Source organism: Bufo bufo, chromosome 1 (genome assembly GCF_905171765.1).
Source record: "Bufo bufo chromosome 1, aBufBuf1.1, whole genome shotgun sequence".
Lineage (NCBI taxonomy): Eukaryota > Metazoa > Chordata > Amphibia > Anura > Bufonidae > Bufo > Bufo bufo.
Genome location: NC_053389.1, coordinates 491153837 through 491180917, shown reverse-complemented (window position 1 = coordinate 491180917; position 27081 = coordinate 491153837). Strand labels below are relative to the sequence as shown.

Here is a 27081-nt window from a genome sequence, read left to right as displayed (position 1 = left end):
CGACAGAATGGAAGCCAGGCTTCCGGAAGCAAAGTTGTCCCAAATCCGAGAAGTCGTTGCAGGGGCCATTACCTCTTCCCAGGTGACCAAAGTCGAGTTACAGTCCATTCTGGGTAGGTTAAACTTCGCCTTAAGGGTGATGCCCCAGGGTAGGGCCTTCATTTCACGTCTGCTCTCGCTCCTCCCTGCAGCCCCAGAACCCAACAGCATTGTCCACCTAGACAGGGCAGCCATGGCGGATTTACGCATGTGGGACAACTTTCTTTCAGCCTGGAACGGGGTTAGCCTGTTCATCCCATCCTGGACCCAATCCTCTGCTAGGGTGTTTTCTGATGCCGCGGCTTCCCGGGGGTTCGCTGCCATCTTCGGGTCCCACTGGTTAGCTGGTCCATGGCCGCCTCAGGTCAGTACTGACCCTCAGGCCCTCAGTTCTTCTCCATTCCTGGAATTTTATCCCATCGTGGCAGCTGCCATGGTCTGGGGTCACCTCTGGGCTAATTCCAGTGTCATGTTCATTTCGGACAGTCAAGACTTGATGGATATCATCACCAAAGGCCGAGCCAAGTCTGCCAAAATCATGTCCCTTCTGCGCAAACTGGTCTGGCTGTCCATGATTAACAACTTCCATTTTTCATGTTCCCATATTCCAGGTGTTAGCAACACGGCAGCCGATGCATTATCCCGATTCAACTTTCACACGTTTTTTCAGGTATGTCCAGAAGCGGACCAGACCGGGGCACGGATTCCCGGTTTAAGCAACCTAGTGTTGGATTAAGGTCACTGCTGGCAACCGCCAAGGACCTCATGCACCGATCCCTCTCCATCAACACGGCCCGCAATTACCGCACTGGTTGGAACCTGTTTCTAAAATTTACCAGGGACCATCCCCAACGGGATACAGCCTTCATATCCTATATCATGGCTTTCATGGCCCATTGCCATGTCAACCTCAAGCTGGCACCCAACACCATCCGCTTGTACCTCGCCGGGGCGCAACATTTCTTAGTTCTGCAGAATCCAGAGCATCGCTCGGCGTTCACATCTCAAGCCGTCAAGGCCACCCTCAGGGGCATTGAGAAGAGCCGTAAGGACTCAACTCCTTCCCGACGGCCGGTCTCCGGCGAACTGTTCAGGCAGCTGTCAGCAACCCTATATGGTAACCCTTTTGGCCCTTCCTTTAGTCTGGTCATCAAGGCCGCAATGTATTTGGGCTTCTACGGCTTCCTACGCCCAGGAGAATTCTCCGTTTCTTCCCAAAGGGCGATCTTCCTGAAGAAGAAGCAACTATCCTGGAGCCAGGATCACCTGGTGTTAAGCCTTCCTTCCACCAAGACATCCCAAACCGGTCCTCCCATACAGATTCGCTTCTTTGAGTCCAAAAACGCCTGGTGTCCGGTTCTGGTGCTCCGACGTCTCCTAAACTCCACACCATCTTCAGACCCTGAATCTCCTTTGCTTCCATTCCAAGGGAAACCCCTATCCACGCTGCAGTTCATTTCACACATCAGATCCCTGGTCGCAGGGTTGGGGGTGGATCCCAAAACGATATCTGGACATTCCTTCCGCATCGGAGCCGCTTCGGCAGCTTCCAAGCACGGGACACCTCCGCACGTCATACGTCACATGGGTAGGTGGAGATCTGCCTGTTTCTCCCGATACATTCCGGATCCACAATCTGAAACCCGTCAAGTGTTCCGTTCCTTGGCTTTGTAACGTGTATTAAACGACATCACTTTCCCTACTCAGTGTCTTTTTGGCCCTCTTTTAGGCAGGCCCACGTCCCGTGGCTCCAGGCACACACCAGCCACTGTTAGGACCCCTTCCCGTCACTTCACGGACCGTGGCCGCGGTCACAAGTAGTTAAGGCTGCATGCAGCCTGTATTTGTGGGCGGGGCCAGGTCTCCCTTCTTAAACCCCCACGCCCGATCTTTCCTCGCCACGCTCGTCTCCGCGCTACTTCCCCCCCCTTTTTCCCACCCCTTTTTCTTTACTCTTCCTTGGGTTGGCCCTCTTTTAGGCAGGCCCACGTCCCGTGGCTCCAGGCACACACCAGCCACTGTTAGGACCCCTTCCCGTCACTTCACGGACCGTGGCCGCGGTCAAAAATATATATATAATATATGTGAAAGTAGCCTTAGCTGCATGCATCATGAGGAGCATAAATCTATTCTGTTTCTCTGCTGAAAAAAAATCTAATGTAAAGGATAATTTGTATCACTTGGCCATGTGTTGCGTCAGGCAGAAAATCAGCCATATACCGCCAGCACAACTGTACAAATAGAGTACAGTGGCTCATCTCAGGGCACTTTCACACTAGCGTTATTCTTTTCCGGTATTGAGTTCCATCACAGGAGCTCAATACAAGAAAAAAACTGATGTTTTATCCTAATGCATTCTGAATGGAGAGCAATCCATCCAGTATGCATCAGGATGTCTTCAGTTTATTCACTCTTACAATATTTGGCAGGAGAAAATACCGTAGCATGCTGCAGTATTTTCTACGTCCAAAATTCAGAACATTTGCCAGAATGCTGGATACGGCATTATTTTCCATTGAAATGCATTAATGCAGAATCCGGCACCAGGTGTTCCGGAAAAACGGATCCGGTTTCCCGGTCTGCGCATGCGCAGACCTTTAAAAATGGGAAAAAAATAAATACAGGATCCGTTAGTCCAGATGCCACCAGAGAGACGGATCCGGTATTGCAATGCATCTGTGAGACAGATCCGCATCCGGATCCGTCTACAAATGCTATCCTGCCGGAATCCAACACAAGTGTAAAAGTACCCTTAGTTGATATGTTGAAATATCCATTTGTTGATTGCTTCCTATGACAACCAGTGAAGTAGTGAATGCATTCTAGGCATTGCCTTCAATTTTTATTAATAGGGTTGTTTTATTTCTTTTGAAAAACAGATAAACATTACACATATTTCTGAATTACAGCCAAACACTGTAATCCACTTATTTGCATCTTAGTATACTTCAGGATGACAGAGATACAATGTAAATAGTCAACTCATAGTGTTCATAAATATTTACTTGGCACTTACAGTGTACAGATGTACATATAAATTTTACATCTTGTATCTGTGTACAAAATTTAAGATCAGCCACAAACCACTCACTCCCATTTGCTAGCTGATAGGTAGAAGAAACAAATGTGTTTCCAGCTGTTCTTCAGATATAGAGATCATGTTTAACTAGCCTTTCATACAGACTTCCATCCATCTGTCTGTTCTCTATTAAAGGAGTCAGCAGGAGTACAGTAGTACAGTTCCATTCACAGTTTTTAAGCATGCTCAGTGCTATGAATTACAGCAACCAACATCAGAGGTGAGAGGATCATGCTTTACTTGGTTTTGCTGTCTTAATAACTATATATTTTCCAGATAAATCACTCTCCAACACAGTTCATACGCATCTCAGTTACATACTTTGCTCGTGCCACCACCTACATGCTGCTTGCCATTTGTTTTTCAATTATGTTAAAGCACTGTTTGGCCACTTTAACAGTACATTTCCAAATGTGCTGGAAACAGCACAATAAGCCACTTACTAGTATATAATTATTACAGGTTCACAGTATGGACAGTATGCTCCTATGTAAGCACTAACAAATATGACAACTTAAGGAGGGGCATGTGACCAGACCTGTCCATCAACAGTTCTACTGAATAACATTATACAAGGCATTGGAGTGTACAGCATGAACAGTGCTTGGCAGTGATATTTATTCAATGGAGGCTGACGATGAACAGGGTTGGTTAAATGCACGTTCATCAGTTGTCATATAGAGGACTAGAGTTCATCGGAGAGTAATGAACTAAACAAGAGATTATTGCAGCTCATCTCACATTTGGAACATGTGGCCAACCCTTTTAACGCTGCTATCGACAGTTACATAGAAGTTTTTCCAATACATCCTCTTTTTTCTATATTCTGGATTGATACTTTAAAGATATCAGTCACGTAAAGCATTGAGTAAGTTAAATTAGTCGACCTTTAAATATTTTCAGGAGGAAAAAAAGTGCATGGTTCCAGTCCAGAACATTTCATATTTGTTTATTTGGTCATCCCACTATAAATTCTCCTTTTGATTTTGTACATGAAACATTGACTCTATCCAAACATATCACCACCACACACATTGTATGCAACCAAGTCATTTAAGATATATAATCACAAAAAAAAAATTGAAACCACTAAAACCTTGGACATCACATCAAACATAAATACTCATGTGTGGGAAAGGGCCAGATATTGGAGATCATTAGATTGGATTGTTGGGAAATCCTTTATTGTGGTTTGGCTCTGTCCCATTGCAGCTTAAATTAAGAATAAATAGAGCTGAAGGAATTGTTACTTGTCTCTAATGATTATGGGCTTGAAATGATTGTTAAGAAAGTTAGAAATATGAAGCCGATCCATGACACAAAATCCATTGTCTATTAGAGGTCCCCTCAAATCTTTACAGAGTCTAATGGTAGAGTACATGTCATAGGTCCATCAATCAGGTTTGGTAAATGAACTCCTACAAATCTTATGATAAACCATAAAAGCCCAGATACTATTTCAATGAGAACCCGATAACTAAGAATAATCTCACTGACTGGCCTCAAAATAGGAGAATGAAAGCTACTGGTTGTATGATAAACCGCCTAGACCCCATTGAAAACATATTGAACAAATTAACTTTGCTCTGCTTTCCAAAACATAAAAAAAACCACAACAACAACAGTATAAGTAAGCAATGTATTCCTAGCCAAGCTGTGATAAAGCATTATTATCCTGGCTAAGACTGACAGCCTTCAAAAAACTATAACATGAATATGGGATAAAACAATTGTGTATTTTTGGACTATAAGACGCACATTTTAGCATGAAAAAATCTTGCTAAAAAGTGCTTGTGTTTTATAGTCCGCAGTCAGGGTGGTCCAGCAGTGCAAGACCTCCCTGACTGCATCCTTGAAGGGGTTATGCTATGCATTTTCATCAATGACTCTAACTCCCATAGTTTCTTGGACAGTTTTTTTCTCTTCTTCAAATTTGCCTAATTTATTTTATCCTCCGTGTTTAAATCCTACTTCCTGGATTTCACTAAGCATGAACCAGACGAGTTACAAACTGGTACAGAAGGATAGAGGACCATGTTCTCGAGGGCTTACAATTTACAAGGGATGGTGGAAGGATACAGTAGGTGAGGGTAAAGCTGGTCATAGAGGTATAGTGGCAGCAAGGTTAGGTTGTAGGCTTTTCTGAAGGTGGGTTTTATTTTGAAGGTTTTCCACTGTAGTTAAGCATCTAAAATGTTGGGGTAGTGAGTTCCAGGGTATTGGGGATGTACAGGAGAAATTTTGGAGGCAACTGTGGAAAGAGCAGATAAGATAAGAGTAGAAAAGGAGACAGGGGGGAGGCAGAGGAGTAACGAGGGGAGTGGTGGATTAGTCAGGCAGCAGAGTTGATGATAGATTGGAGGGCTGTGACAGTGATAGAAGGGAGGCCACAGAGAAGAATGTTAAAGTAGTCGAAGTGGGAGATTATGAGAGTGTGTACAAAAGTGGCATGCCAAGGGTGGACAACTCATCGCTACAGCGCTGGGGAGCCAGCAGTCCTTTCACTTACTGACCGCTCAACTCGCCACGCTCCTTCCCTCCTCCAACCGTCTGCTTCCTGCTTCACCACTCAGCCCACACAGGCACTGGTCGCGCTTCTGGACTGTGTAGGAGAAGCCTGCAGGCTTGGGAATGTGCCTGTGTACTCCTCCAACGCAGTCCTACAGCATGATCTGTAACATGAGTGCATAAATATTGTGAGAGGGCACAGTGTGGGCATAATTACTGTGAATGGGGCACAATGTTTGCATAACTACTGTGAAGGGGTGCATTGAGGGCATAACTACTGTGAAGGAGCATAATGTGGACATTACTACTTTGAAGGGGTGCAATGAATGCATTACTAGTGTGAGAGGGCACAGTGTGGACATAATTACTGTGAGTGGGGCACAATGTTTGCATAACTACTGTGAATGGGTGCATTGAGGGCATAACTACTGTGAAGGAGCATAATGTGGACATTACTACTTTGAAGGGGTGCAATGAATGCATTACTACTGTGAGAGGGCACAGTGTGGGCATAACTACTGTGAGTGGGGCACAATGTGGACATAAATACTGTGAAGGAGCGCAATGGGAACACAACTTCTGTGAGGGGGCTCAATGTTTTAAAGTATAGGGGGGGGGTGCCAGAGAAAGGCCAAACACCTAAGGCATGCCACTGTGCACAAACATATTTGCAGACTCTTGGTTGAGGAATGGACGCATCCAAGAGATATTTTTGAGTTGGAGGCAGCAGGAGGTGGAAAGGGCAAGGACAGAGCAAAATCAAAGGTTACCCCAAGGTGGTGGACTTGTGGGACCGGGGAGAGTGTGCAGCCATTGACTGTGATAGATAGGTCTGTTGGGGGCGCTGAGAGAGATGGGGGAAAGATGATACATTTTTTTCTCTCTGTGTTAAGTTTTAGAAAGTAAGAAGAGAAGGAGGATATAGCAGATAGGTATTGTGGGATATATAGCAGATAGGAATATGTTAGCTGTGTAACAGAGCTATGTTTGCCAAGTGCATATGCAGCAGAGCTGCGTGTGTGCATATATATGTCAGCTGTGCATGCAACAGGGCTCTGTGTGTGTGTGTGTGTGTGTATATAACATGTGTGTGTGTATGTTTAATGTGTGTGCTGCAGATCTGTGTGTTTATAATGTGGGTACTGCACTGCTGTGTGTATAATGTGCTGTTGATCTGTGTGCATATCTGTGTAATGTCATCATCATGAAGAGTAAAAAAAATACCTAAAAAAATAAATTATGTAGCAGAACAGGCATGCTGGGACACTTCGGAACAATGACAGGAGACTCATTTACTTGGATAGGTTCATGTTATGAGGTGAACACATGCACCATTGCCGTTTGCTACAATGGTCAGCAGATAACACACTAAGGTTAACAGGAACTGACCCAAACTACAGGGTGGAGCACGAAAAAGTAGACCGCCTCCAATATCTCCAAATCAAACTAAATCAAGTAAATCTATCTTAGTTGTCCATAGCAACCAATAAGAGCTCAGCTTTCATTTTTCCAGAGCTCTGTAGGAACTGAAAGCTGAGCTCGGATTGGTTGCTATTAGCAACTAAGACTGATTTACTATTAGGCAGTTTGATTCTGAGATATTGGAGGCGGGCTACTTTTTCGTGGGCTACCCTGTATTAACCTGATCTACAAAAAACCCCAAAGTGACCTTGACCCCTTCCCTTACATTAAACCAGTAGAAAATATAATTTTTTTCTAATTTTCTGTTGTCTAAAACTGTGCTTCTAATAGTCTGAAAAATATGGTACATTAGGGTCCATTCACACGTCCGTAGTGTATTGCAATACACCCGGTTGGCACACCCATAGAAATTGCGGGCAAGAATAGGACATGTTCTATTTTTTTTCCGGAGCCGCGGACCGGAAGATCGGCAGTGCGCTCCAGAAATGCGGATGCGGACAGCACACTGTGTGCTGTCCGCATCCATTCCTGCCCAATAGAAAATGAATGGGTCCGCACCCGTTCAGCAATTTGCGGAACGGATGCGGACCCATTATTACGGACGTGTGAATAGAGCCTTATTGCCTGCCTGTATTATAAGGAGGCTATTGGAACACATTGCCAATATAGAAAAGTGACATTTGTTTGCCTTATTCAATGGTAGTAGAGAAGGAGTACATAAAATACATGCCTATGTTACTTGTATTGTACATTCTGCTGCCATCAATAAAAACTGATGGGTTACTTGTAACATAAATAACTCAAGGGCCATGTGATTCACTGTTGGGTGTTGCCATCTGCAGAAATAAAGCAGGTTTTCCAAAATTGTGATACTGATGGCCTCTCCTCAGGATACATCATCATCAGGATACATCATCAATATCAGATCTGCTGGGATCTGACTCCCGGCACCCTCGCCAATCAGCTGTTTGAAGAGGTTGTGACGCTCCGGTGAGCACCCTTGCCTCTTCCTAGACTAGTGATGTCACATTCATTGGTCATGTGGGCTAGAAGCAACTCAGCCCCATTTAAGTGAATTGGGCTGAGCTGCAATACCAAAGATGGCTTCCAGCCAATAGACAGCGTTGTGCTTAGTAAGCTGCAAGGAAGCTCCTGTGAACACCAGAGCACCGCAGCCTGCTCAAACAGCTGATCGGAGGGTTTCCTGGGAATTGGACCCTATCCTGAGGATAGGCCATCAATATTGGAATCTCGGAAAACCCCTTTAATGAGAGATTTTATGGATAGGCTGCAATTCATCTATGTACTGTCTGTGCTGCATATTGGAAGTCCAATGGGCAGTAAGGAATTGTTTGGTGGCGTCTAGTGGGATGAGGATGTTTTGGGAAGAAACTTAAGGATCTAATCATGAAAATTTAGTACAATGGTAGTCACTAGTGTTGAGCGAGCATGCTTGGCCGAATACCATTTTGACTCAAGCATCGCCATGATCGGCACATCGTGGTGTTTGGCCAAACACCGCATGTGCTCGAGCACGATGCTTGAGTCTCCTCCCCCCACATGTTTATTGGCTGCATAATTACTGTAATATATAGCCATAGCGCAATCTTGAATCCTTATTAAAGGGCTTCTGTCACCCCACTAAACAAATTTTATTTTTTTGTGTACTTAGAATCCCTATCCTGCCATATTGCCATACATTATGTTATTAATAATTTTCGTTCAGTAGATTTAGCAAAAAACGTACTTTTATAATATGCTAATTACCTTTCTACCAGCAAGTAGGGCGTCTACTTGCTGGTAGCAGCCGCAGAAAACCGCCACGTCCTTCTGTTGATTGACAGGGCTAGCCGCGATCTCCTCCTCCGGCCAGCCCTGTCAGCATTTCAAAAATTGCGCGCCTGCGTTGATTCGGCGCAGGCGCTCTGAGATAAGGAGGCTCGTCTCCTCAGCACTCCCTCAGTACGCCTGCGCCGATGACGTCACTGAAAGAGAAGACGTCATCGGCGCAGGCGCACTGAGGGAGTGCTGAGGAGGCGAGCGTCCTTATCTCAGAGCGCCTGCGCCGAATCAACACAGGCGCGCAAATTTTGAAATGCTGACGGGGCTGGCCGGAGGAGGAGATCGCGGCTGGTGCTGTCAATCAACAGAAGGAGGGGGAGGTTTTCTGCGGCTGCTACCAGCAAGTAGACGCCCTACTTGCTGGTAGAAAGGTAATTAGCATATCATAAAAGTAAGTTTTTTGCTAAATCTACTGAACGAAAATTATTAATAACATACTGTATGGCAATATGGCAGGATAGGGATTATAAGTACACAAAAAAAAAAAAATGAGTTTACTGGGGTGACAGAAGCCCTTTAAGCTATCTTCTGTACCTTTTTTTTATAGTTTTTATTTTACCCATCATTAGTAAACTTATTATAATTATTATTTTACCTACCACTAATAATTTATTTTTTATAGATGCTATATCATTACCTATAACATACAATAGACAACATAAAACATATAATCACATAAAGGCTGTAAGCCAAAAGCCTGGTATGTGCAAGCCAACAATCTATCCATAAGACAGGTAATCAGCATACCTTACAATGGCAGCCTTGTGTGCAATGAGACATTCAAGCCCATCTCTTATCTGACTGAGAGCTGGTAAGCCTCAAAGTTGCCTTATATGAGTTGGATGGCTTGGGGGACCTGCACACCTAGACCTCTATGATTATGGTGACAAAAATAGAAATTTTTTTGGGGATGCCAGCTAACTCTTCTCTCACTACTTAGGAGAGCTGCATAAAAAAATTCTGATTTCTAATTGTCCTAACATTTATATTCAATAACCTTTTTATACTGTTTTGCAAATGACCAAAAGTGTCTGCTGTACATCCTTAAAGGGGTTCTCCAGGAATTAAGAAAATTAAAATACTGTACTTAAAATTACTTTATTATAGATATATTCCCAAATGCCTTCCATTACATAAAATGGCTTGTTTTGTCTAGGGAGCAATCATTAGGGGAAATAAAATGGCCGCCATCCTATTAGCACACACAAAGCCTGTCCTAATCATACAGGAGGACAAGTTACTTCAGAGCACTGAGCTATAGAGCTGCCTCATCCTCCTCTGTGCTTTGCTTGTCAGGGATAATGATCCTGAATACAGATGATCTTTAGCTAAATCTCTGTAGGAAAGGAGTTCATGAAGAGACATAAAGTACAGAGAGGATGGACAGGACAGACTGTGGTAATGGGGGCTGCATACACGTGCTGCTGCTCATTACCCCCACCCTCCTCTCTCCATTCCTACACAGATTTATTTTATCAGCTATATTCAGGATCATAACCCCTGACAAGCAGAGCACAGAGGAGTATGAGGCAGCTCTTTAGCTCAGTGCTCAGAAGTAACTCCTGTGTGATAAGGACAGGTTTTGTGTGTATTGATAGGACTGCAGCCATTTTATTTCTCCTAATGATTGCTCCCCAGACCAAATGAGCCGTTATAACTAATGAAAGGAATTTATTTATAATAAAGTAATATTTAAGTATTTTCACCCAGAGAACCCCTTTAATCATGGAAATTGAAGCACCATAATTCTACCACCTCACTTGTGACCTATATATTGCTATTATCACTTTAGGAGGTTCAATAAAGTTGCTATTCATTTTCTCAGGCAAGCACAAAACAAATAAAGCATTCCACTGCGACTACAACGGAGTCTGCAGAGACAGCAATAAGACTGCTGTGACAGCACAAGTGAAGGAGCTGGAGAAAACACTTTACTGTTGTATGTATTAAATATTAATAAGTCTGTGTAACTGATGATTCTTGTATGTAGAAATAAAATGATTTCTTCACATTGCATATCACCACAGTCATTAACCAAGTCACTGATCAATTATTATGTCATTTCAGATTTGTACCTATGACACTGGCTGACCTGTTGTATAGACGCATGGCAGCTGAAGGCATCTGTATTGGTCCCATGTTCATATGTGTCCACATTGCTGAAGAAAATAGAGTTTTAATATACATATACAAACGAGCCTCTAGGCAATCGGGGTGTTGCTGTTGCACCTAGAGGCTCAGCTCTATCTGCAATTGCCATGTCCTCTGCACTTTGATTGATTTTAGAAGTCAGAACCAGGTGTGATCACATGTACAATGCCTGGGCATGTCAATCAAAGTGCCGAGAGCGCAAATCCTCTAAGTGTAATGACAATGCTACTAGAGAATTGTTTGCATATATTAAAACTTAATTTTTCTCAGCAATGCGGGCACATATGAACATGGAACCAACACAGATGCCTTCAGCTGCCAGGCGCACATGTAACAGGTCAGCCAGTTTCAGATGTTTAGATACAAATCTGCTGACAGATACCCTTTAAGGAGAGTTTGTCACCAGCGACCTCCCTAATTAAGGGAATAGACAGGGTCAGGCAAGACTATGTTGCCGTTGCCTGGCCCTGTCAATCAAAGCATCAAGGGAGGGGGGCTGGCCTCAGAAAGGAGCAAAATTTGGATGCAACAAGTGCCACAGTGATGCCCTTGTTGTTTCTAATTTGCACATTAGAAAAAGTTATCATAACTCGGGAACGGAGCCTCAGATCATCAAAAGACCAACCATTTCAATTCTACAGCTGGATAGAGAGGTCACTTTAACCATCAGTGAAACAAGATACAAAGAATATCCTCCTCAGGGAGGGTCTGGATGTTCTCAAAAGTAATAAAGTACATATTTTTGATGGAGTCATTGTAAGCATTTCTATGGCACCATGCAAATCATATCAGTTATCTGCCAACCTGGCCCCATTACTTTTTAAGCAAGAATTACCCAACATAAAATAATATCAGTTGCCAAATATCAACTGAAACGTGTTTTGATGGCATTGTCTAACACGTTCTAAAGCCAAAAACGGATTACTGAATCATTATTTCCTCTACTTCATGACTTGTTTTCAAGTCATAGGGCAGGGCTTCTTATCCTTACTAGCACTATTAATTTACTCATTTACTCAAGGGAGTCTCAATACAGACCACTGCTTTCAGTTAGGGTCCAGACAGATATTTTACCTACAAAGGCTGTAATTGTAGTATTACATGACGGCCATTCAGATGAATTGCTGCACATGTAATACATTGATAACCTAGTTCTGTTAGAGAAGGAGACACTCTTTGTGAGAATGGGACCTTCATGTACGATGTTCATATGTATTGATTTGCCATTTGGGTAGGGTTTGGTTTCATGAAGAAAAGGCTTTATATTTATACCTGTTTATATTTTCCCATGTTATATGCAGATGTTATGCAAATGTAAGGTGTTACACATTACATGAAGTTAGTATGCAAAAATGTCAGTACACCAAGTCAGCAATAATGCCAAGGAATATGGGATACAGATGTGACCTTCCGTACCCTTCCTCTTGGCACAAGATGTCCTGAAATGAGTGGCGCTTGATAATCAATTTTGAAAAAGAATTGTTTGTGTTACTTACAAGCCTGAAAGAATAACACTATTTTTTTTTTCTTCGAAGCCAGCCATCTCGTGTCACTGATCTTGGGATATCTTAAGCCAAGAGGAAAGGTAAGGAAAAACAAATCTGTAGCTTCAGGGCCGTCTTTAACGTGGGGCAAAAGGGGCAGTTGCCCTGGACCCAGTTGCTCCTGGGGGGCCAATGCAACTGCCTCTTGAGCCCCGCTGGCCACTGGAGGACCTTTCATGGGTCCATACGTTAATAAATAAGTATCAGGATAAGCAAGGCATACATGGGGGATGTCCCTGCACTTACTATTATTTCTGGGCGCCGCTCCGTTGGGCCGCTGTGGCCCCCGTTAGATTATCCCGCGCTGTATGCAAAGTAACAGCATCGGAACACCAGGGAGGAGACATCAGCTTTTCTCTGTGGGCGTTCCTTGTCCAATCGCAGCGCAGAACGTCACAGCCAGGGAGAAAAAAAAAACTCACCTTCTCCCTGTGATGTTCTGATCTGCGATTGTACAGCGCTACAGCCAAGGAGAATGAATGCCCAGGGAGAAAAGCTGATGTCTCCTCCCTGTGCTCCGAGGGCACAGTGGCGTAACAGAACGGCGCCTAAAAATAATAGTAAGTGCAGGGACATCCCCCATGTATGCCCTACATGTCCTGCTACTTAGTTAATAAAGTATGGACCCATGAATGCGGTAGCGGCACTTGTGTTCTCCCTCTTGCCCAGGGTCCAATCAATATTATAGATGGCCCTGTGTAGCTTTATGGTTTAAAACATACTTGTTTCTAGCATCTTTTTAGAATAAGCTGTCATGTGTGCATACATGAGGATTAAGTATATCTGGCCAGCCATGATGTGACTTGTATCCTACATGGTGGAGACTAGCTGCTATGATATTGTTCCATAAATTGCATTCTATCGCTATCACTCATATACAGAGAAGCAGAAACATAGAAGAGGACGGTATATGAACTGGACGGTATATACTGTATGGGAATCCAGTATCTTTAGCAGCATGTCTGTGTGTGTCTTTGCTTCTTTTATTCATCTGTACTTTTCATTGAAAGTACAGTGGCAATGACAATTTGACCCTTTAAAGGGGTTATCCAAAATCTAAAATATCCCCCCCAATGCCCAGGCCCCTGGTATGGATTATACTTAAATGCTCCCCTCTGGACCCCTGCACGGCCGCCGCTGCATCTCTCTGTCTCTCGGATGAAAACATCTGGTCATGGAGGGGAACAGCCAATAGCAGCACGCAACAGGGACAAATGCACACAACATTGGTACAAAATACGTTGGTTTCTACTTTGCATGATGCACCATGTTTTCTACCACTCATGATTAATTTATAATCATTATGAATATCTACATATATTACAGTGATATAATAGAAAGTTAATCATGCTAGTAAAATAAGAATATACCTTAAGTATAACCACACAGTATGAATATGTTACCTTATCCACCTTATCTCTATACCTGGACATTTATACATTTATACAAAACCTGTCCGTTCTTACCTATCTGCATCAACAGCAATATCATGCACCCCTTTATGAATGACATCACGAGATGTTGTAAGATCGGGTATCCTATTAAGACTTCTGGTGTACAAGTTCAGTCCACCATCCGTTAAATACCTAATGTAAATAGAAAATAAGTATTGGATTTATATACGTCCAAATAGAAAATAAAAACAGGTTGCATCACATACATCTGTAATAATAACCAAGTGAAAACATTTGACCTTGGAGAAGATACAGGAAAGCAAGAAGCGCACATGTGAAATTGATTATCAATGGATTTTCATGGATCCAGTTAGCTATGCTGGAGAGTTTTCATTCTCTTTTATTTCCATTGTGGGATAAAATTTTCATTTATGCAAGTTTCTGGTGTATTCCCAGCTGTTCTTCACTAAGATGCAAGTAGAAGGAATGTATAAAATAAAAATTGAGACCCAAATTTACTAACCCTATAGATGAAGTAAACTTTAACAGGCTGCTGGATGATAACTCTGGTCCCGATTCCTTTGACTATATACCAGCTATTGGTTGGCTTACTTTGAGACAGATTGTTACTCCATAATTGCACTATTTTGGTGTAAAATGGCACTTATAAGTCCCCTGTCCATTTAGCATGCAATGATCTGCCCACTTTCCACTAAGCCCTGTGCACCTATTTCATCCGTTTTGTGCCCCTTTTTTAGACATAAACAACCTGAGGAGGCAATCATATGGAGTATGTAAAGCCTAAAACGTAACTTTTAATACATATTACTAATATAAGATATCCCTAAAAATATATGATATGACACAATACATAGAAAATGTAGTAGGAAAAGGTTGGTGCACGGCAGCACCTATGGATAACCAGTTGTCCTACCACGACCCGGAAGGTTCCAATGCACCACGATCCCTGGGCTGGTGGTAAAGTCTGCCATCAAAGAGGAAGAAATTATGGGTCAGCAGGAAGTGGAGGAGTCTCAGGACAAATTGATTATGATCATAAAATTGTTGTCCTCTCATGCTTAAGAAATGTTCAACGGCTTTGAGGCCTATGTCATGAGGAATTGAAGAATAAAGAGCTTCCACATCAATGCTACCCAGAATAGATTCCTTCTCAATGCTAATGCCATCAAGGCGCTTCAAGAGATCCATGGTGTCTCTCGTATATGATGGGAGAGACACCACAAATGGCATAAGAATGCGGTCCAAATAGATACCCAGGTTTTGACCAATACTGCCTATCCCTGAAACAATAGGCCTACCTTTTAGGGGATTAGTCCCTTTGTGTAACTTGGGTAGACTATAGAAGGTGGCAGTTGTTGGAAATTTTGGGTATAAAAAGTCAAGCTCTTCCTGCGAGATCAATCTATCCTGTTCAGCTGTATACAACAGGTCCCTCAACTCAATCAGATAGGGTTCAGTGGGATTCAATGTGAGGATCGCATAACTTTCCCTGTCCTTCTAAATTCCGTCACACATAGTTTTATAGTCACAGCGATTCATGACGACAATATTCCCTCCCTTATCCGAAGGTTTGATGACTATTGTAGGATCCTCTTTCAGGAGGGAAATGGCGGTCCATTCCTCTCTGGTACAGTTTTGTGATGGAGGGAGAGGGGAGACTCGGGTGAGGTCCTTCGATACCACTTGAAGAAAAACATCTAAACAAGAAATGTCGCCTGCTGGAGGCATACGTTTACTCTTATTGTGTAATGTGGTAAAAGGACCTGACCCTTCTGGTCTCCCATCTCCCTCTGATAAACTGTGTAAAAGCATCACATCGGTAAGGAGTTCAGTAGGTATTCCAAGGTCCAAACACTGACGCTTATCTTTGCCAAGCCTCGATTTAGGATGGCGCTCCTTTTAAAAGACCGGTGGCCTTCATGGGTAAGTCAGGCTTTTCATCGCCTGCGTATACTAGGCCCCTAGTTAGGGTGGATTGTGGCTATTATCATATGCCACAACACCGCCCCTATCTTGCCTTTTTGAGCTGACTTCATATCCAGACTCAGCTCTAACATTACTTGGGAACCAACGGTTTGGGGCCAGCTTATTACGGCCCATACCACGGCTCCCGGATTCCAACTATACTTGTGCTCAGCTCCTCATGTTTCCCCTGATGAGTCCTTCTTCTGAAGGTGAAACGTGCATGTAGGGATAGGCCGTACTAGGGCTATTTATTTCAGGGTAAGGTTCCTGATAGGGTCGCCCTTATCAGGGCGGGTGCTCTGCTGTTAGGCTGCTATATACATTTAGCTATCAGGGCCAGAGCAGTACCCCCCACTTAGGGCGTAATTAGGGATATCTCCTTTTCCCTGTCATTTGGTCATTACCACGTCATTGTACCCAGGGATAGCTTTTATTTCCTATTCAGCTTCCTTCCTGGGATCGTGGAGCATTGGAACCTTCCGAGTTGTGGTAGGAAAACTGGTTATCCATAGGTGCCGCAGTACACCAACTTTTTTCCTACTACATTTTCTATGTATCGTATCATATATTTTTAGGGATATCTTATATTAGTAATATGTATTAAAAGTTACGTTTTAGGCTTTACATACTTCATATGATTGCCTCCTTAGGTTGTTTGGTTAAATAATAGGTGATCTAACATGATTTTCATTAATATTCCTTAATATTTCTTACTTTTTTAGACATATTTTTGACACAGATACATTAGCAAATCTGGGCCTGAATCTATTCTTATGCACAGAAATATTTTAAATTGGTATTCTTCATATATTCCCTAAAGCTCCAATCACTCGGATTTTACTTCAAATCTCAAACCTCATTCTACAGTCAGTAGAGAACAATGCAGAATAGACTGAAAGCTATGAGTAGGTAGATACATAGCTGTTGGAGGTGCAGGTGTGGCAATCACACCCAAGTCCCGGTAACTTTGGGGGCCCAAAAGGGCATCTGAATATTATAATAGGCACATGGTAGGTGGAGAACCTGTTAAATATTTAGCATAGAGACATCAGAAATCTGAAGCTGGCTGTCACACTGCCATGACATTCAGCTGAAGAAAGCCAACTTTTAGTCCTAGCCGAATCCTAGCTCACATTCACTGCTAGACCCTGCCCCATTTTTCCTATTAACTAAATGCTAAGCCCTATACTCCTCATCTGGCTTCTTGTGCATACTAGTGTTGGGCGCGAATATTCAAATCGCGAATTTTAATCGAATATCGGCACTTCGAGAATTTGCAAATATTTAGAATATAGTGCTATATATTCGTATTCTTGAATTTTCTAGGATTTTCTTTCATCAGTAACCTCCCTTCTTGCTTGTGGGCCAATGAAAAGCCTGCAATGTATTTGTCTGAGCTTAGCAACATCCCTAGCAACCAATAGGAAAGTTGCCTACCCCTTACTATATAAGAAACTCCCGAGCAGCCATTTTCTGTAATTTTATGGAGTTCTGAGAGAGACAGCAGTGTCATTGCTGTGCTCTGTGTTTTACTGTTTACCGTATATACTCGAGTATAAGCCGACCCGAATATAAGCCGAGGCCCCTAATTTTACCCCCAAAAAATGGGAAAAATTATTGACTCGAGTATAAGACTAGGGTACATATAGCATCTTATGCTGGTCCACCTCATGGACCTATGTGTCCCCTCATGTGTCCTAAACTGCGCACATAACTGGCTTTGTGTGTAAAGTATTTTACTAGTGTGTAAAACAAGCTCTCTCCTATTGATAACATGGCCGCCTCTGTACTCACTGTCACTATGAATGCACTACAGCGAGCGGGAGCGAGCTGACCGGCGCGTGACTGACGTCACTTAGTAACGATCCTCCCACTTCAGGAAGCAGGAGCGTTACTAAGTGAAGTCAGTCACGCGCCGGCCGGGCCGCTCGCTGCAGTGCATTCATCGTGAAAATGAGTACAGAGTCTGGACCTGTTATCAATAGGAGAGAGATTGTTTCACACACTAGTAAAATACTTTACACACAAAGCCAGTTATGTGAGCGGGGCCCCTTCATATATAATCGCGGCATTTACGGGTCGGCCAAATCGCTCCTACTGGGAGCTTAACAGAGGTGCTGCGCGGACGTGCTGGGAGCTGACCGGAGCAGCTGTAAAGGTAAGTAACAGCTATTCCGGCCCCCAACATGTCATGGTCTGTATTATGGCAATGTAAGTTGCCATAATACAGACCTAGACTCGAGTATAAGATGAGGGGGCTTTTTGAGCACAAAAATATGTGCCAAAAAACTCGTCTTATACTCGAGTATTTACGGTAATTACATTAGATAGTTAGTTTATATATATATATATATAATACAGATAGTTAGTTGGAGATAGTCAGCATAGGTTAGATCGTGTTATAGTGTAGCTGATAGGTTCCAGTGCAGGGTGTTAGGTAGTGTGACAATACTTAGTGCACCAATCAGTAATATGTAGTCAGACCTGCTAAAATGTGCAGTTGCACATATTGCGCAAAAATATGCACATCATTAATTGCCGATTTGCAAAATATATTGGAGCCCTCTATCTGCATATAAAGCTATTGTAATGTTCTGCCGTGCCAACCATTTTCTCCAGTCTCAGTAAACTTCTAGCAGCTTGAAAAATGTAGCAACAGTCACCCACGCCTATTACATTGCCGATTTTCGCAATCAACAAAATAATCGCGAATTCTCGAATTCAGAATATATGATGAATATTCGCCCAAATATTCGTAAAATAACGCAAATTCGAATATTGCCCCTGCTGCTCATCACTAGTGCAGACAGACCTAATATTTCTTAGTCCTTAGTTTCTTAAAGGGGTTCTATGGGAATTAAGAAAATGAAAATACTTCAACACTACTTTATTATAAATATATTCCCAAATACCTTATAATTATACAAAGAAAAGAACACAAATGCAATAGCACTCTGCAACCAGCACTCCGCTCTGCCTCCATGCTGGATGTTGAATGAGGCATTGGTGTACATTTTGGCCAAAGCATAATAAGCCACTCACCACGTCAAGGTCGCCTCTATGAGTGGTCCCTAACAATAGTTCCTACCTGTTTATGAGCCATGACAGCTACACAAAGTCCAGGGAGCGCAGGTACAGCATGAACGCCAGGCAGACTCTGCTTTTAACCCCGTCCGGTGCCGTTACAGCTTTCATCGGATCCAGGGATGCAAGTACCAACATGCATGCTGAGCCCACTATATACTTCTCCTGGAGCCAAATGGCTACTGGTAGGCGCTGTAGAAGTAGACTCAGTTTTATATGTATTTCGCCATAGCGATGTGCACCTGCATATAGGGTTGTGCTGACTGAATCCCCCACATTTTTTCTTTGTAGTATATATTGGAGGCGTGGCGATCTCCATGCAGTTATGCACACCTGACCAGCTAGTCTGCCCTGGAGGCTGGTTTTAAAGTCAGTATAAAACTGAGTCTACTTCTACAGGGCCTACCAGTAGCCATTTGGCTCCAGGAGAAGTATATAGTGGGCTCAGCATGCATGTTGGTACTTGCATCCCTGGATCCGATGAAAGCTGTAACGGCACCGGACGGGGTTAAAAGCAGAGTCTGCCTGGCGTTCATGCTGTACCTGCGCTCCCTGGACTTTGTGTGGCTGTCATGGCCCATAAACAGGTAGGAACTAGTGTTAGGGACCACTCATAGAGGCGACCTTGACGTGGTGAGTGGCTTATTATGCTTTGGCCAAAATGTACACCAATGCCTCATTCAACATCCAGCATGGAGGCAGGGCGGAGTGCTGGTTGCAGAGTGCTATTGCATTTGTGTTCTTTTCTTTGTATATGTATTTCGCCATAGCGATGTGCACCTGCATATAGGGTTGTGCTGACTGAATCCCCCACATTTTTTCTTTGTAGTATATATTGGAGGCGTGGCGATCTCCATGCAGTCATGCACACCTGACCAGCTAGTCTGCCCTGGAGGCTGGTTTTAAAGTCAGTATAAAACTGAGTCTACTTCTACAGGGCCTACCAGTAGCCATTTGGCTCCAGGAGAAGTATATAGTGGGCTCAGCATGCATGTTGGTACTTGCATCCCTGGATCCGATGAAAGCTGTAACGGCACCAGACGGGGTTAAAAGCAGAGTGTGCCTGGCGTTCATGCTGTACCTGCGCTCCCTGGACTTTGTGTGGCTGTCATGGCCCATAAACAGGTAGGAACTAGTGTTAGGGACCACTCATAGAGGCGACCTTGACGTGGTGAGTGGCTTATTATGCTTTGGCCAAAATGTACACCAATGCCTCATTCAACATCCAGCATGGAGGCAGGAGGGAGTGCTAGTTGCAGAGTGCTATTGCATTTGTGTTCTTTTCTTTGTATATGTATTTCGCCATAGCGATGTGCACCTGCATATAGGGTTGTGCTGACTGAATCCCCCACATTATTTATAATTGTCTGGGGAGCAATCATTAGGATAAATAAAATGTCCGCTGTCCTGGAGGACAAGTTACTTGAGAACACTGAATAAAGAGCTGCCTCATCCTCCTCTCTGCTCTACTTGTCAGGGATTATGATCCTAAATACAGCTGATAAGAACTTCAGCTGAATCTCTGTAGAAATTGAGGAGACATGAAGTAAACAGAGGACAGACAGGACGGACTGTGGTAATGTGGGGCTGTGGTAATTGAGACTGCATTCAAGTGCTGCTACTCATTAGCCACATCCCCACCTCCTCTCTGTACTTCATGTCTCCTCATGATCTCCATTCCTACAGAGATTCAGTTGAAAATCATATTAAACTGTATTCATGATCATAATCCCTGACAAGCAGAGAAGCGAGGAGGAAGAGGCAACTCTTTACATCAGTGTTGTGAAGTAACTTGTTCTGCTGTGTGATTAGGACAGGTTTTTTGTGTACTAATAGGACAGCAGACATTTTATTTCTCGAAATGATTGCTCCCCAGACAAAATGAGCCATTATAACTAATGAAAGGGATTTGGGAATATATTTATAATAAGGTAATATTTAAGTATTTTCTTTTTTTTATTTATACCTAGAGAACTTTTTTAATTTGTTGGTAGAATACAGTTACCACATTTTATTTAGCCATCTTGTGCAGTCCCAAGTAGGATGATCAGTCACAGCTACCACTAGGATCACATCTGAGATAGTATTTTTGTTTTATTATAGGGGGGGGGGGGATAATGGTATCGGCAGATCAGTTATATGACGCAGACCAAATATGATGGTGCCCATCATTTTGTACACAATTTTTCTATTTTTTTTTACAGTATACGCAATAAAGGCTCTTAACAATAGCCTTGCATTGTTGGTTCTGTATACCTTCTGAATGCTAAGTGACAAATAAGTGACACATTTTGGAGTTTTACTAGCCCTGACTGCTGCTGGTCACAAGTCACAAATGTCTGCTGTAACTTTTTGTGTTTCTTAGCTTATAATGAAAACATATTTCTAGAATAATCCACAATGGAATTGAGGCTAATTTTTTGGAAGTCAAATCCTCTTTGTTTATCACATTAATGCAGCCTGGAAATTGTTTTAATTAAGTGATAATCTAAATACGTGGAAGGATTGAAAATAGAATAAGGGCCTATGTGGAATTGCAAATCAAAGAGTATGAGTGCTTAAAATATATTAATTCCCACCACTCTAAGAAGTTGTCAAAAATGTATCAGGAAAATTTGCAATAATGCCAGAAAACTGTATAAGAGGCATTTATTGTGGTGTCCAGGGAAACATTAAAGTCAAGGGGGATTAACCAAGCATCATGCCAGAAGTTTTAGCTTGAAAGAAGCCATTTATGTCCTCAGTGTTCTGCTAAAATTTTCTTTACCGAGTAAATATCATTTATTGACATTTTACTATTTAGTAGCATTAACGGGCATTAATTAGGATTCCTTCATTAGAAATAACCTATTTCCAAGCACCATATATAATCCATGTCTGCAATCATTTTTTCTAGGGTATACTGAATATTAAACAGTTCATAAGGCGTAAAATTCAGTCTTAGTTTTGAGACTTGCCCACAATTCACTGTAAAATCAAATATACAACCAAGGTGCAATTTTTTCTGTGGGAAAAAAGGCACAATCGACTATCCAAAGAACGCAAAAAATCAGACCATGTTGAGTTTTTTGTGATGGCCACAAGGGCACTTTTTTAATTTTTTCTACATAAGGTAACATTCAGGTAGTCGATTTACAGCAATTTTACTGTGAGTAACTGCCGACCTCATGATACATTTAACATGTATTTTACAGTTAACAATGCAGTTATATCATTGTCGAGGAGTAAACTGCTGGACATTGTGTGCTCCATGACAATAAAAAGAAAATACACTCTACTACTTTTACCATAGCACCAGCTTGTTCCTGGCCAACAAAACGGTGCCACAACTATAACATGCAGTGATATATGGCTGGTGCATATCTGGTCCATAATACTAGAATAAATTTACTTATGTGAAATTTGGTCCAGATAGAAATATTTCAATATAGACAACATTTCAATCTGATCTAAGTAGCACACATAATATACAAATTCTGTACATGTGCACAAAAAATACAGTATATATAAAATTCTGTGCTTTCAGTATATGTCATTACCCTCTTAATAGGAACAATATATATTCGTCCATTACAATGCATCTAAAAACTATTAAAACTGATAGCGTTTAAAGATGTAAAAAATTTACTCACCCACTATTGATGTCATCAGATCTTAGACTCTTTCCAAGAATGTCACCATCACTCATATAGCCACCTACATCCACATCTGAAGACATGTCAAGGTCATGGTTTCCCTTCTCACAGATATCAACTTGTGATAAGTTTCCAAGCCGGGAAACAGCAGCACGCCGAAGAGGTGTAGTGTACATGAAACGTGATGGGTCTGTGTGGATGAAGCGTCCAGTATTACTTCTAGGATAAGCACCAACAAAAGATGGGGCATCACCTGCTTGAAGCCTTGGGCTACTCTGTCCAAGTCTCCATGTCACTGCAGAGGATCGACCGGTCAGACTTGGCAAACTTCTCCCACTTACTTCAGTTGTTACTGTGCTATCAAAAGTTGTTTCAAGTGTGCTGTACAAAAGACATAATGCAAGCATGATAACTCTAATATTGTAAATTATAATAAACATGACTACAAAGCCCCAGAGGAGGAGGGGTTGTCTGGCTAGTAATCTTTTATGTATTTATTTGATTTAATTTTTAATGGGTTTGAAGTGATGACAACCAAATGCTCTCCTCATGGGTTCTCCATGCTAAACTGCTTTTCTATGGAATAGTGGTCTTTTCTATAGGCTACTGTCATGGAAACTATGGGTGATTATTTTGCAAATTCATATCCAGACTATTAGCAGTGTGCTTGTTGAAACTACAAGAAACTATAAGAAATAATGTTTTAGATTACATTGGACAACATGACTATTTTGGGTGAACTGAACCCTATGAATATGTTGTACAGAAGAAGGTTTTCCAGCATGTGCATCAAACATAGGGCTTAAAAGTTACGTTAAAAGGGTTTTATGAGATTTATTTACTGATGACCTATCCTCTGGATAGGCTATCAGTATCTGATGGGAGGAGGTTTGAGACCCCGCTGATCAGCTGTTTTGGGAAGGTACCAGGGCTCCTGTGAGTACCGTTGCCTTCTCACAGCTTACCAAGCACAGCACCACACATTGTATAATGGCAGTGCTTTGCTTGCCCCATTTACTTAAATGCCAATGACTTCTCAAACAGCTGATTGGCAGGGGTCCCGGTTGTTGGACCCCCACCGATCAGATACTGATGACCTATCCTGAGGATATGTAATCAGTAAAAAAAAAATCTTGTAAAAACTTTTGATGAAAAACACAAAAGCTCAAAAAGCTGAACAGAACAAGCCTGTCGTTGGAGGTACACATTAGGAAGGTTTTCTGACACATACCTCCAAAGGAATGCTCTGACTTATGCCACTCTATAGACGAACAGTGGGACATTTCTCTTTTTATGGAGATCAAAAAGACACTCTTTTGGCCTCCAATGGGTAAATGGAGCCTTACGGATACTTTTGATGTACAGCATATGCCAGGAGCTTCTCAGGGCTCAGACACAGTGTACACAAAGCCTACTACAACTGCTACTAATACCAATGGTAAAGAATAGCAAATAATACAATAATAAAGCACATCCAGTGGGTAAATTGGTATAGAATCATACATTAAAGATACATGTGAATGGCTAGCAGCTGTTTATTCTCTCTATACATCTGTCTGCTGCATTGATTCTACTGTGGCTATTAAAACAAAGCACCAAGCAACGTACGGTAATCTTTTTATCTTGTTTAGCACTGGATGTAGATTTGGCAGCTTCTTATAATCATTTTGGAAATCCATAAAACAATGCCACAGTTGGCTGAGTTATCAATGCCTCCGCTCATACCTGTGACTAATCTGAGTCCCACGTAAACTAGACATGGTTTCTTCTAGATTTTGCCTAAGATCTGCTATATTCTTCACAGTTCTCATTCTCCGCGCTTCTGGATCTTCACCTAGACAAAATAAAAAATGACTTGATTATAACTGACTATCACTGCATAAACAATATAGGAGCAGATTAAACAGAGAAAACAGGATTTACAGGGTGTGTATGTTGCAACAAATCAAATATGAAGTCAGTTTGTACAATGCCATTAAAGTTCGAGAAATTGAACATCCATATTATAAATATCAGTCACTCTTGTAGTGACAACCACTCATATCCAATGAAGTGTAATAGTTGCAGTCATACAGCACAGTCCACTTCAATTATAATATTCCCAAAAACCTAATTTCAACCATTAGACACGTTATTACTGTGATTTTCCACAGCGAGCCAATTACAGCAGTAGAGTTTTGCATATAGGCCTGCTGACACGGACATCTGACCGGGCAAAGCATTTGGGAACTTGGCCGGCGGTAATTAACTGGCACTTACACTGAAGAGTAAGGAAAAAAAGGGGCTAAGATTAGACCAGCAATGTCCACTCAAATACAGATAATATATTCAGTACATCCCTTATAGTCCACTTATATATGAACTACTTAAAAGTGAGGAAAAACACCAATTACAATCAATTATTGAATAGATGCAAATGTGCTGTTATTGCTATAACAGCATATTCATTAGGACTCATTCACATGGTAGTGTCTGTATTTCAGTCAGCACAAAATCGGATCTGAAAAGTACAGATAGATTTCATGTACGCCCTGTATTTTTCTTGTAATATGGACCACAATGGGATATGTTCTATGATCTGCAGAATGGCTACATGGACTCAGGGCTCAAGCACCCGACCGTATTCTCTTAAGGAATACGTTCCGTTCCGTTCTTTTGCGGAACATATACGGAACCAGTCATTTCAATAAGTACGCAAAAAAAAGGGAAGTTACTCCTATTACTGTCCTATTATTGTCCGCATTACAGACAAGGATAGGACTGTTCTATTAGGGGCCAGCTGTTCCGTTACGCAAAAAACAGAATGCACACACATATTTTTTGCGGATCCATTTTTTGCGGACCACAAAATACATATGGTTGTGTGCATGAGCCCTAAGGGCTCGTTCACACGACCGTATGTCTTTTTCAGTGTTTTGCGTGCCGTTTTTTCCGGATCCGTTTTTCCATTTTTTTTTTCAGTAGTGTTTCCGGTTCCGTTCTGTTTTTCCGTTCCATTTTTCCGTATGGCATATACAGTATACAGTAATTACATAGAAAAAATTGTGCTGGGCATAACATTTTCAATAAATGGCTCTGCAAAAACAGAAGGGATAAGGAAGACATACAAAGTACATTCCGTATGTGTTCCGTTTTTTTTTTGCGGACCCATTGACTTGAATGGAGCCATGGAACGTGATTTTCGGGAAATGATAGGACATGTTCTATCTTTCAACAGAACGGAAAAACGGAAATATGGAAACGGAATGCATACGGAGTACATTTAGTTTTTTTTGCGGAACCATTGAAATGAATGGTTCCGTATATAGACCGTATACGGAATGCTAAAAAGTTCCTTAGGCCCTAAGAGTCCATTCACACGTCCATGGTGTATTGCGGATCTGCAATACACCCAGCCGGCACCCCCATAGAACTGCCTATTCTTGTCCGCAATTGCAGACAAGAAAAGGACATGTTCTATTTTTTTACGGAGCCGCGGCCAGGAAGTTCGGGGTTGCACTCCGGAAATGCAGATAGTGTGCTCTCCGCATCCATTTCTGCCCCATTGAGAATGAATGGGTCCGCACTCGTTCCCGATATTGCGGAATGGATGCGGACCCATTTGCGGACATGTGAATGGACCCTGGGCTCCATTCACACGTCCGCAACGTGTTTTGCGGATCCACGGAGCCGCGGATCCGCAAAACACGGAAAGCGGCAATGTGCATTCCGCATTTTGCGGACCGCACATTGCCGGCACTAATAGAATATGCCTGTTCTTGTCTGCAATTGCGGACAAGAATAGGACATGTTCTATTTTTTTGCGGAACGGAAGTGCCCCAAAGGAATGAATGGGTCCACAATTCCATTCCGCAAAATGCGGAACGAAATTGCGGACGTGTGAATGGAGCCTTAGACTGTTGATTAAGATGTTTCACACAATGATGTGCAGCAGAAAATCACATCATTACCAACTGCAAAAATCTAATTGACCTGTGTTTTTTGGTAGTAAATGTTCCACAACTGTGGTTGTTGTTTCAGATACAAAGGATTTTTTAAAATTTAAAACTACAAGCACAATTGCATAAAAATATATATGTATATGTAAATACAGCCATTTTTTCCCAATGTGGCAATGGAACAGCACTCTGCCACTCCTTTAACAAAGTTTGTGACCATACCCTCAACCTTCCTAAAAATGCTTGTGTTTGTTTTTTACAATTTGTAAATTTTGTTAAAAAATAATGCTTTAAGAATGATATGTACTAAATTATAGCACTAAAAAAGCTTAAAGGGAAGCTGTCCTGCTCGTTATACTGTCCTCCCTGGGCAGGAGTAGTGACAGTCAAACTGATTTCTGTGGTCTGTGTTAAAGTGCAGCAGATTTTATGAACTTACAAGTTAATTTTTGCAGCGTG

The 27081-nt window shown here is 42.2% G+C and overlaps 1 protein-coding gene across 13 annotated transcripts in view; it reads right to left on the bottom strand.

Moving 5' to 3' along the window:
* The window catches only part of NAV3 (neuron navigator 3), a 549543-nt gene that overhangs the window by 124012 nt on the left and 398450 nt on the right, over positions 1–27081 (bottom strand). For all 13 annotated transcript variants that reach the window (XM_040410312.1, XM_040410320.1, XM_040410268.1 and 10 more), the window contains 3 exons: positions 24410–24518; positions 22682–23065; positions 14052–14171 (listed from right to left, as the gene is read on the bottom strand). In XM_040410312.1, the coding sequence (XP_040266246.1) occupies positions 14052–14171; positions 22682–23065; positions 24410–24518 (613 nt within the window). The remainder of the gene's footprint in view (positions 1–14051; positions 14172–22681; positions 23066–24409; positions 24519–27081) is intronic.